This window comes from Staurois parvus, unplaced genomic scaffold, assembly GCF_062004578.1.
Source record: "Staurois parvus isolate SC_StPar_1 unplaced genomic scaffold, SC_StPar_1.0 ptg000362l, whole genome shotgun sequence".
Taxonomy (NCBI): Eukaryota; Metazoa; Chordata; class Amphibia; order Anura; family Ranidae; genus Staurois; species Staurois parvus.
The window spans coordinates 6873164-6885493 of record NW_028318158.1 but is presented as its reverse complement, the minus strand read 5'-3'; the positions used below and the strand labels follow the sequence as shown (position 1 = coordinate 6885493).

The 12330-nt window shown below is 42.3% G+C and overlaps 1 protein-coding gene across 3 annotated transcripts in view; it reads left to right on the top strand.

Annotated features, from left to right (window-relative positions):
• Positions 1–12330, top strand: part of TP53BP2 (tumor protein p53 binding protein 2) — a 96424-nt gene that overhangs the window by 60830 nt on the left and 23264 nt on the right. For all 3 annotated transcript variants that reach the window (XM_089685065.1, XM_089685064.1, XM_089685066.1), the window contains 6 exons: positions 3735–3899; positions 6142–6370; positions 8044–8151; positions 8439–8587; positions 9631–10057; positions 11047–11840. In XM_089685065.1, the coding sequence (XP_089541191.1) occupies positions 3735–3899; positions 6142–6370; positions 8044–8151; positions 8439–8587; positions 9631–10057; positions 11047–11840 (1872 nt within the window). The remainder of the gene's footprint in view (positions 1–3734; positions 3900–6141; positions 6371–8043; positions 8152–8438; positions 8588–9630; positions 10058–11046; positions 11841–12330) is intronic.

Genomic DNA, 12330 nt, shown 5'->3' with positions numbered 1-12330 from the left:
CAGACACCTGTACATACATGCACACACAGACACGTACGTACGTACACACAAACACACATGTACACATACATGTACATACACGCAGACACATGTACAGTTACACACGTACATACACACAGACAGATGTACATGCATACACGTGTACACACACACACACCCCTATAAAAAGTTGCAGTACTTCGTTGTTCACTCACAAATCCGGGTACTGTACTCTAGGGGGAGGCAGAGAGCACAGCACACACTCCTTCCTTTGCTTTCACTGCAATCAGCTAGTGAGCAGTCTGACGGCTCCCAGTGCAAATGACAGATCCGGCCTGAGCTCCGAGTCTGCTCAGCAAGACGGCCCTGGGGGACACACTTGTCCCCACCATAATTTCCACTCGCCATTGGCGAGCAGACTAGTGGAAATTTCAAGGCCTGATGTAGACCATGGTGATCCTCACTATTCGGCCTGCCCAGTGTCACACAATCCTTTTATTCAGAATCTTCCCAGCATCTAGTGTATTCCCCAGCAGCCAGATATGTGCACCATGTATTCCATTCCTTTTCACTGGAAGGTCCATCAATTGAGTACAATGATACTTTTTTTGGAGCAAGTTATTTATTTCTTAGGAGTACTGTTGGTCCAGTCTGACTTTTTTGACATAGTTCTTTTACCAGCATAGTATTAAATAAAAAGCATGAAATTTACAGTGTGGGCTTAGAGACCCTATAACATAAACATAAGATTGATACTTTATATAGAAATGCAGTAAGCTGAAATGTTGTCATGGTTAGTTAATTTGGATAAATATACTAAAATAAGGATTATTAATAAATGTCCAAGTGGCATCGTTCATGATGAATTTTGTTGCTGGCTTAGTTTGACATGATCTGATGAGTATATTTTACATTCCTGCCATTGAACAGTATCTATGAAGTCAAGAGGCTGAGTGACAGCTGAAATTGAACCTGTGCTTTGGCCACCTAGGTTACAGGTGTCAAACTGGCGGCCCTCCAGCTGTTTCCAAACTATAAGTCCCATGAGGCATTGCAAGATTGACAGTTACAAGCATGACTCCCAAAGGTAGAGGTATGATGGGACTTGTAGTTTCGCAACAGCTGGAGGGCCGCCAGTTTGACACCCATGATCTAGGGCAAAATGGTAGGGTCACTTTAACTTGGCCTTACCCTAGCTGCTTATACTTGCCTTCATTTTGCTCCCATGTTGCACCTTTCAGCTGCCTGGAGTCATAAGTCCTAAGTAGGTTACTATGCATCTGAAATGTAGCTTACACAGGGCAATGGATTTCCTGTGTGATTGATAGGCCCAGTGCTGTCAAATAGCTGTATGTTCGTCCATATCTGAAAGAATCTGGCATTTTGGTTCTGGAGCCAGAGGAGAGGTACAGTGGGTATAGAAAATAATTACCCCCTTTAAAATAATCACATTTTGTTGTGATCCACTTGGATAACATCCAAGTGGAAGATGTAACACCAACATGTCAGGAAAAACTAAAAAAAAAAGTTCAAAAACAGAATCACTGAGTTGGAAAAAATGGCTTGAAAACTCAAATCAGGTGTATCTAATCACCTTCTCAATGGCACACAAAGACATTTGGCTTTCAGCTGGGGTCATTTTGATTAGCTCAGCATGAAAAGGGCTTTTCTGGAGCATTTCAGTCCTGGTAGTGTAACTGAAGCAAACAATCAACTATGGGTTGCAAGGCACTGTCAAAAGGTCTCCGGGATTAAGTTGTGGATAGGCACAAGACAGGAGATGGATACAAAAAAATTCCAAACGCTTTATCAATGCCTAAAATCACAGTGAAATCTATTATTAAAAAGTGGAAGGTATTTGGTAGAACACAGACCCTCCGTGAATCATGACATCTCTCCAAACTGGATGAAAGAGCCAGGAGGAAACTGGTCAGAGAGGCTACTAAGAGGCCTACAGCAACTCTAAAGCAGTTACAGGAATTTATCATGAAGAGTGGTCATTGTGTGCATGTGACAATGTCACAAATTCTCCACAAATGTGGCTTATATGGGAGGGTTGCAAGAAAAAATCCATTCCTCAAGAAATGCCACATGCAGTCACAACTGAGCTTTGCCAAAATGCACCTTGACAATTCTGAGGCCACATTGAAAAAGGTGTTCTGGTTAGATGAGACTGAAATTTAATACTTTGGCCTCAACAACAATAAATTCTATATCTGGCAGAAATCCAATACAGCTCACCATCCAAATAACGCAATTCCTGCAGTAAAGCATGGAGGTGGTAATATCCTGTTATGGGGGGTTTCTGTGCAGCAGGGACTGGAACACTTGTCAGAATAGAAGGAAAAATGGATGGGGCAAAATACCGTCACATTCTTGAGGAAAATCTGCTGCCCTCTGCCAGAAAGTTGTCAATGAGAAGAAGGTTTGCCTTCCAACATGACAATGACCCAAAACCCACAGCAAAAATTACCACACAGTGGTGGAAGGAGTAGAAGGTGAATGTCCTTGCATGGCCTAGTCAGAGCCCAGACTTAAACCCCATTGAAAATCTGTGGAAAGACTGCAGTCCACAAACTGTCACTATCAAATTTAACTGAACTTGAGCAGTTCTGCGGAGAAGAGTGTGCAAATATTGCAAAGTCTAGATGTGCAAAGTTAGTACAGACATATCTCAACCAAGTAAAGGCTGCTATTGAAGTAAAAGGTGGTTCAACAAAATACAAGGGGGTGATCCTTTTTCTAACTCGGCAATTCTGTTTTTTGAATTGTTTTATTTTTTTTTTCTGACTTGTTGGTGTTCTATCTTTCACTTGGACATTATAAGTTGTATTGAGTAAATACAGCTGGATTAAACAAAAACTGTGTCTGTCTTCATTTCAGGCTGCAAAGAAACAAAATGTGATTATTTTAAAGGGGGGGGGGGGGGGGGGGTGATTCTTTTCTATACCCATTGTGTATATATATATTCTAGGGATGGGGGAGGGATTACAGAAAACCTGGTATTTTATCTTGGATGAGCAAAGCTCAGCTTTGTTTTAAGGTTTGTAACAGGTAGGAGATTAGAAGGAGGACTTCGAGAGAAAACAGGTGTGTTGAAGGCATGTGCTTTGCATCCCTGCAATACACTTTACATCACAGACCAGACTGTCGGCATGAAGGTCAGGTTGGTTGGTTGTGGTATTTTTTATTTATTTTTTATAATTTTTATGGAAAGAGCGAGCTATGAAAATAGCGGTTTGTGACAGATGGCATGTATTAGAAAAATAAAATTGCTTGCATCAGTTTTATTGATTGATTATGGTCTAGCAGACCAAATTGAAACCTCTTATTGAAAATGCTAGTTCCCTGGTTGTGTCTGGCCACACTGTTTTCAGACTGGAACAAGTATGCTTGTGAAGTCAGAGGAAAGCACTCCTGATCTACATACCCATCCCAGATCATGACATTCAAAATCATTAAAGCCTTTGGTTCAGCTTGACAGCCAGGCAACTAGCATTTTCATGGGAGAAGTTCACCATTGCCAACTTGTATATTTTGTCATCACAGGTTTCCTTTAAAACCTTTCTTTCCTCACAACCTTTTCCCATTGGCATAGATCTAGGTGTGCTGTATTTTGAGGTAGCTTTTCCTGTAGCTGTACAAGGCTTTCCTTCCGTTTTGTCAATGGCTGTGTATTAGCATGCAGAGCTTTGCCTGCCCTGTCTTTTAGAGTCCTCTGTCTTAAGGGTCTCTTGTTGTGTGCCTTCATTCAGTTGAGGAACAAGCTGAACCAGGAGCAGAATGCCAAGCTGCAACAGCAGAGAGAGAGCCTGAACAAGCGCAACTCGGAGGTGGCCGCAATGGACAAACGCGTCAACGAGCTCCGAGATCGTCTCTGGAAGAAGAAAGTGGCCCTGCAGCAAAAGGAGAACGTACCAGTAAGTTACCTCATGAACACAGAACAATCAAGTTCCATGGGTAGAAATTAGCTGACCCTTACTCTGCCAAGCACACTAGTACTTGGGACTAAAGCCAAATGCACTGCTAAGCAGGAAGAACAGGATGTGCATGCCTCAAGGAAAAATGGATGCCCCCATACACATGCATAATTACAGACGCTATTTAGTAACAAGACAATTTAAAATGTTAAATCCCATTGGTAGAATTTGTATACTTTATGCTACTCAAATTCACTTCTATCCAAAACCATAAATGACCAATTAAAGAGCTCCTGAAAACTGCTGCAGGTATAAAGCAATCACCTAGAGATCTGTACATGTCTGCAGCGAGCCTCCCAAACCCCCCTATTACACCAAATGGAAGACCATTTCACAAAGCTGCAATACTTCTAGGTAGCCTTCCGTCACCTTTAACCCATATACATTCCTCCAGGCCCATCGCTATGATGTACTGCCTCTGTGGTCCCTTGGAATTTGTGTGAGATAGAAAGGAGCAGACAAGCTTTGGCATATTCTGTCTTTTCAGAATGGCCAGCATTAAAAGCCGGTTATTTATGTATCTGCAGGTACCTCTAGGTATTGTGCTTTTATAACTGCAAATTTTTTCTGTTTTTGTTATTATTATAACAAATAAGTCAATCGCTTAATTCCTGTTAATTTTTTGTATTGTATACAACTATGGATAATGCTATTTTATCCCCAGATACACAAACCTGAGGCAAATAATCCTATGGAACCCTGGCAGCTGTAGTAATAGATTTGAGTGTTTCCATTTAGGACAGGCCACACAGTACCAGCACTCACCCCTGTCCATACTATAATCCCATTTCCATATGCACAATGCAGGACAGTTGCATAGGGCATATAAACACCATAGATTGCAAGGGATTTTTTTTTGTCAATGTTTTGGTTTCTGTGTCTTTGGAATGCTCCATGTCTGCCAGACCAACTTGCCAAGGGGTAGATGTAAACCCAGAACAAAGGGGTAGATGTAAACCCAGGGCTTGCCAAGGGATAGATGTAAACCCAGGGCTGTCTTAGTGGAAGGCTTGGAAATGAGGCTATAGATCTTTGGCATTACAGGCTACCAAGTGACTGCACTATGATCCCATAGGTTGCATAGATCATACAGTGTTTGTAGTGCAGAGTAATGTTGGCGCCACTAAGAATATTTCTACACATTGTCACTGCAGGGCGACATTGGTTATGGTGACTCCTTGCCCAGATTACAAAGATCACAGCTGTTCCTGAGAATAGGTTATTACATCCCAGTCCATGGAACATTTATAATACAGTTTATTATAGAAGGGATTGCACTCTGCTTTTTTTTTTTGTTTCGCTAAGAGGATCAAACCGGAATATCTAGTACATGACACACCAGCCTGCTGACTCCTACCATTTGCATATTAATGATGAAAGGTCTACAATCTGCTGAGCTGTCATTACTTTCAAATGGATCATTTCACATCAGAACATTGAGCAGCTGAAGCCCATTACTGCAGTATTGTATAATTCCCTTCCAAAGTGGTGTTTATTGCAGTAAAATGTGCTTATCCCTGCCATCTTTGTATTTGTGTTTTCAAATTCTTTTTTTTCCCAGCTTCTAAGGGTGGTGGGCAGAGACATGAAAATACACTTTCCATCCACCACCACCACCATTATAGGTACAAGCTATTTTGCCCCATAGAGACCTGTAAAGTGTCCTCAGGCTGTAGGTGGGGAATACAGGGTGGATTGACATGTTTTGTCACTTCCTTCCTGCAACATTTTGACTGGGAGTGTGGCAACAATAATCTGACTTTGGGGCTACTGGAACATGGTGTCCTGTAGCTGTGAAGGGCAAAGAAGGGACACAAACAAACCATGCTAGGACGGATTTGCTTCCATGCCTAGCATAGTCAGTTTAGCAATAAGAAGAGTTCTTTCAAAGACTGTCAGGATCACCAGGTATTTGCTGAGTTTTACAGCTCTTGGTGACAGTAGAGATTGCAATGGGTTTATAATGGTACAATGTAACACATTTTTTAATTTTACAATTAACATGTATACTACTGCTCTTTGAGGTGTACAGTAACAATTCAGTGTCCATACTATAATCCCATTTCCGTGTTTTCTTCCTAGAAAACTTGTACCTCTCTTTTGCTGCTTCTTCCTGCAATCATTGTCTTTTGCCGTGTGCTTGGTTTGTGTTGAAAAGCTTTGCCGCCTCTCTTTGCTTTAGATTTCATCTGATGGGAATCTGCCTCCACAAGTTGTGCCTATCTCCAGCAGAGTGGCAGCTGTCGGCCCTTACATTCAGTCTGCCACCATGCCACGTATGCCATCCAGACCTGAGCTGCTGGTTAAACCTGCCTACTTGGAGGGAACCACTCCCACACAAGTACCGGATGTGCCACTGAAGTCCCAGACTCTTCCCAACATGAAGACTGCTCAGGGCAAGGCGCAATCTGGTAATTTATCCTACTGTTAAATGTTACTCCTCCTCAACTGTTTTGTTGTGTACATTGGTGACAAATGTCGCAGCTGTATGCAGTTATAGGTCCAGGAAGGGTTCTTTACTGTAAGTGCTGAGAAATTGTGTCATTGTCCTCTTCAGGAGCTACCTCTAAAAAAATAATAAAAATTATAGAAATAAATAAAATGTGTGTGTGTGTGTGTGTGTATGTATGTGTGTGTGTATGTATATATATATATATATATATATATATATATATTATATGTATGTGTGTGTGTGTATGTGTATATATATATGTGTATATATATATATATGTATATATATTTATATAAAATGAGTTTTACCTGTATTTCTGAAAATGCATAGCAGCATGTTGTACAGGATGTTTGTTTTGGTTTTAGAAGGGATTTCTGTTACCTCTGAATGCACAGCTTTTTGTGGATTTAAAGCACAACTCCCAACTTTTCCATATTTGAAAGCACATTAAAAGGTTAGAACCTCTGTAGGGTTTTTATTGCTGTCTGTAGAAATATTAGGGTTTCCTGTCACTTCCTCTCAGGGCAGGAAGTAACGGTATTTCCAGTGGGGACACAGACAAAAACACACACTGATAGATTGAAGACATTAATACTATTGCTGTTTGTGCTCCCAGTTTCTTGTATGTGCATCAAAGGGGCAAGAAGTGAAGGAAAATTCTGGGATTTGATTGAAATTTTCTCTTCCCAACCCTATCCAATAAATAAAACTGAACTCCAGCCTTGCCCGCTCCTGTACTTAAATTGCTTACTCTGATTTCACTGCAGCGATGTGCTTCTAACAGTGTGCATTAGAAGCTGGAGCGAGCCAGATGGAGCCCACCTCATTTCCTTACTGGAGGATGTCCAGCATCATCTAGCACTTTCCACCCTAACCTTACTGTCCCAGGCCTGCCTTTTTCATTATTTAGATTTCAGTTCTTTTAGTCATGGAGGCTCAGCGTCATGGGTGGGCAGTTTGCATGCAAATGCAAGCTCCCTAACATTGCCCACTCCTCCAGACTGACACCCAATGATCAAGGCATTTTGATATTTTTATAACTCCTCCCAAGAGCCAGCCCACTGTCCCAGTACTACTCAGCCCTGGTGCAAGCAGAGTGCTGTGATGGTTTCAGGTAGCTGTGTACAGGATCCGGTCTGCCCCCCACCCAGTGATGACATCATGAATCTAAAATAAAGTATGAAATGAATACAGGTCCTAATAAAGATATGTCATGATCATGTTGACTATGGGGGAAAGTAGGGACCAAGGAAGTCAAATAATAGAAGCAGATTAAACTTCAGCTTTAATGTTTTGGGTTTTAATTTTAAAATTTTTCTGATTATGCAGTAATTTGCTTCTAACAGACAGGTACTTGTTATTGCTTCCCTAGTGCGATTAGGTATAGGTAGTTCAGCTCCAATATTAAACCCTGGCTATTTATAAAATATTTTATTATAATATTGTCTTCTGCATGTGCCCTGTCTCATTCTTGAGCATTTTACATTTGCTTTGGTCAAATTGACTCCACTAAAGCAATGGAGTTTCCAGGGCTCAGAGATGTCACGTGTGTGGATGAGCTGGGAATAATGAGCATCTTGTGCAGCCATGGAACACTATGCATTGTGTGTGAAGTTTGAATCTATTCTCCAGGCACCGGCATCCACAGCATCAAACTTCTGCAGGCTGGTACTGATTGGAGCACTGTTAATGGCGAGAGTCAAAGCACAGCAAAAGGCTCTGTGACTACCAGCGGACAGGGTGAGTGAGACCTAGAAGAATGGGAATATTTTAGAAATGCAGGAGACCTTCACAAAATGTTTACATGTCTCATCTCCATGTATATCCTGATACTTTATCTCTGTACTGAATCTCTTCTCCGTTACTGTGAACATTTGTTATTCATTCCATCTTCATTCTGCTACAGAAATGTATTGTGCTCAGTTTAGTGCAGTACTGCCTTGGATGGTGTGATACGATGATAAATATTAGTCACCTAATGGTTTCTCTCTCAGCTTGGTTACAACTAATATTTTCTCACTTTACAGCTGTAGATACTGATCCCTCAGCACGGGACAAAGATAAGAAGACCAGACCTAATTCCATGTTTGATTCTGTTCAGCCTCCTCCCGCTCCCCCCAATCTTGGCACATTACGAAAAAATCAGAGTAGTGAAGATCTGCTCAGAGATGTTCAGGTACTTCACACACGTTGACATGTAACAGGGCACATATATATGTCTTTGCTCCTTTTAAGAAACCTGCTTGCCTTGCCTAAATAGAATAATGGGTCCCCCTCCACATTATCTTGTAGTCCTGCCTGCATACTGGAGGGCACTGCAAGGAATAGTGAAAGTAAACCCGAGGCACAGCATTGCTTGCCAGGATAGAGGAAGATTTTTACTAACCAGAAGAGGAATCTGCACAAGGGACAAATGTTATTGACTGTAAGATATGTCCATTGTGCTGATTTTTCTGTTTTTTGGTTCTACAATGTAGACTTGAATTATTTTTTCAGTTCTGCTAAAGTGTACTTTCTTGAAATATATCCTCATACTGAGTTTCTATACACTAACTGAAAGATAAACCAAAATTTAAAGTTTGAAATACTTACCTCTGCTCCAATGATCTGACACCCACGAGGGCCCTCGCCAGCGCAGCATTTTCTCCCTGGCTTCTTCAGAGTGATTGGCTGGTGCAGTACGACGTAACGCCCATGCATATGCAGGACGTCGGTTATCTCGGTATACAGGCACCATGCTGGAAATGTAAACTGAGCTGTACTGCGCATATATTAATGAAGATTACAAACAGGCAGATAAGCTTATTGCATGTCTATTCTGCAGTTAAGAGCCTGCCTGCCTGAAATTTGTTTTTAAATGTAGAGTCTACATGGGTGCTCAACCTGTGGCCCTCCAGCTGTTGTGGAACTACAAGTCCCATGAGGCATTGCAAGGCCGACCGTTACAAGTATGATTTCCAAAGCCAGAGGCATGATAGAACTTGTAGTTCCGCAACAACTGGCGGGCCACCAATTGAGCACCCAGGCGTCGTGCACAACAGCAGCTGTGGGAGGGTGACAGAAGTGAATTGCATCACTGATTGTAAGCGGCTTAAAAGGTTCCCATGTAGGTGCTTATATATGTTCTGCTGCAGGTGGTCACTTAAGATTTGGAATTCTAGAATTTCTTAAATTTTTTTCTATCAGTAAAGGTTAATATTTTTTTGTCTCCTATTACAGACTGCAAATAAAAACACGGCAAAAGTTCCACCACCTGTTCCCTCCAAACCAAAACAGATCAACCTGCCTTACTACAGTCAGGCTCCCCAGTCGGCTGCAGCTGATACAAAGACGGAGGTAACCCCACCAAAGCCTACTTCGACCTATGCTGCAAACAAGCAGAAAGTATCCGTTCAGCAGAGGCTGTCTGTGCCTTCCAGCCAGGAACTTCCACCACCCGCCAAGTTGGATAATCCTCCTGCAGTGGCGGTTCGTCCGTTCACTCCTCAGTCGGCCAAAGACCCGCCAGTGCCACCGTTCAACAAACCTCAGATGGTGGCTGCTAGTTCTATCTATTCCATGTATACAAAGCAGCAGACTCCTGGGAAAAACTACAGTGTACAGGGTGCCCTCAGCAGAGCTCAGACACGGGCTCAGTTTTCCAGCGGTAAGAATAGCATTCATCTACGATCGTCTATTGCTGGGGCTCAGTCTTGTTCAGCAGAATTGGGTTGCTCTGCTGCACTGTAGGTGTTTTTGAGTTTGATCCAACATGCCTTTTGGAGATACAGGTCATCCATTCTCTGGTTTTTGCCAGATTTTTCTTTGCTAAATTCAGTCAGTAGCTTGGATTAAAAAAAATACAGATATTGGGAAGAAACCCAGGACCACAATCCTTCCTTTTTTTTTTTTTTTTTTAGGATGTTCACTTTATTCATTATCTAGAGTTCTGTATGTATTTGTGTAATGATTTGTTGGGTGTTGGGTTCCCAAATCAAATCAATGCCTGACAGATGTGTTGAGTACTTTTGATCTGTATAACCAAGCACTTGCAGGCAACGCTGGCATTCCTTTAAACCATGGGGTTTGCCACGTTCTTTCTCTTTAGAAGCAGTGTTTTAGGGAATATATTACAAAACAAAAAAAAATGTGTAAGAAACATTAGCCTTTGAAGATTAAGGGGGAGCAGTAAAAACGGCTCTAATTGCCTGCCTGTTTTTACTGCCTCCAACCGCAAGTGTAAACAAGCCCTTGAAGGTTTTATTGATGCTGCCTCCTTTATTCTGGATGGAGGAAGATTTCACCTCATGGAATCATCAGCACAAGATACACATCCTTAATGACTAAGTTATGACCCTTGTGCTGTTTTTTTTAAGCTGCATTTAAGCTTTGCAAAGCTTCCAGCACTCTTCAAGCAGCTTTGGTAAATGCTCTGTGTGTTTGCTGTGTATTTTTGTTTCTTTTACACAGTGAATCCCCAAGGTACAAGAACTAAGCAGTTTCCACTTTCAGAAAGAAAATGGAAAGTTTGTAGATCAGCTTTCCTTAAAGGGGTTGGGAGGTGTGCCCCTCTTAGGGTTCAACTACTGATATGGTAAAGGATTGGAGTCTCAAAGAGTATGTGTAATATATATATATTTTTTTGTTTCTTTTTAGTTTATGGTAAACCAGTCATTGGTGGTGCAGGAGCTCAGAACCAGCAAAACGGCAGTCTACATACAGACCTCATCTTAGTAGATGGACAGACTAAATCCAGCAGTCCAGAGCCAGACTCTGAGACTCCGGCAACCAGCAGTGAAAACCAGGAGACCGAAAGGATTCCCCGTCCACTCAGCCCTACCAAACTGCTGCCATTTTTATCCAACCCATACCGCAACCAGAGTGACGCTGACCTGGAGGCTCTGAGAAGGAAACTGTACAATGCCCCCAGGCCGCTAAAGAAACGTAGCTCCATAACAGAGCCAGAAGGACCCAATGGACCAAACATTCAAAAGCTTCTGTATCAGAGGACTACCCTGGCTGCTATGGAGACCATCTCTGCCCCCAAGCAGACCCCTGTGACGTCGATCTCTGAGAGCTCCACAGAGACTCAAAGTTTGCAGGTCTCCACAGATGTACAGGATGAAGTCCCCACAGAAGATCCCTCTTCTCTGCATGTCCTGGACATTCCCCCACCCGAAGACAATGTTGGCATGTTCACCGAGGACATAGAGATCCCTTCGCCGGAGCTAGGTCCAGACAGTATTCCTGAAGGAATCCCCTTCCCAGGTCTGTCATCCCCAGCAGAGGTGGAGGTGAATCAGGATACAGTTCAGCCTCCTGATACATATGTTGAAGAGTACCCTCCCTACCCTCCACCCCCATACCCCACTGGAGGAGACCCAGAAAACTTGGTAGAGGACATTAACATGCACCCTCCAGAAATCACTGAGCAATTCTCTCTCCCTCTTGTAAGTATCTTACTCCTTGAATAGTGCGGATGTATAAAGCTGAACTCCAGCTAAAACTTGGCACAGGTCAGGACAGGAAGTGATAGGAAATCTCTCCAACGGGAGTGGGGGGGGAATCGTTGGAGCATGGAGCATCTGACCGTGTTATTGTTGTTTGCGCCCTTCTGTCTTTCTTGAATAGAATAGCACAGTTGAGGTTTAAAATTGCATTTGTTGATGTTGGCAACATCAGTACATAACTTTGGTTTTGTGTTCATCTGTTCTAAGTGTTGATCCACAGCTAAGAAGCTAGTAGTAGTTATATTCAACTGGACTTGTTTTGTTACAATTCGTTTGTAATATTGAAGACGTGTTGTGGATTCTCAATGCCACTTCTTCAGTTCTGATGAATACCAGGAACATATGATATGCACACAGGTAGCACAGACCTCTCAATCCAATCAGTGTGTAGATGTTGATCGTCCTCTGTCCAAATTGTGCACCTCACTGT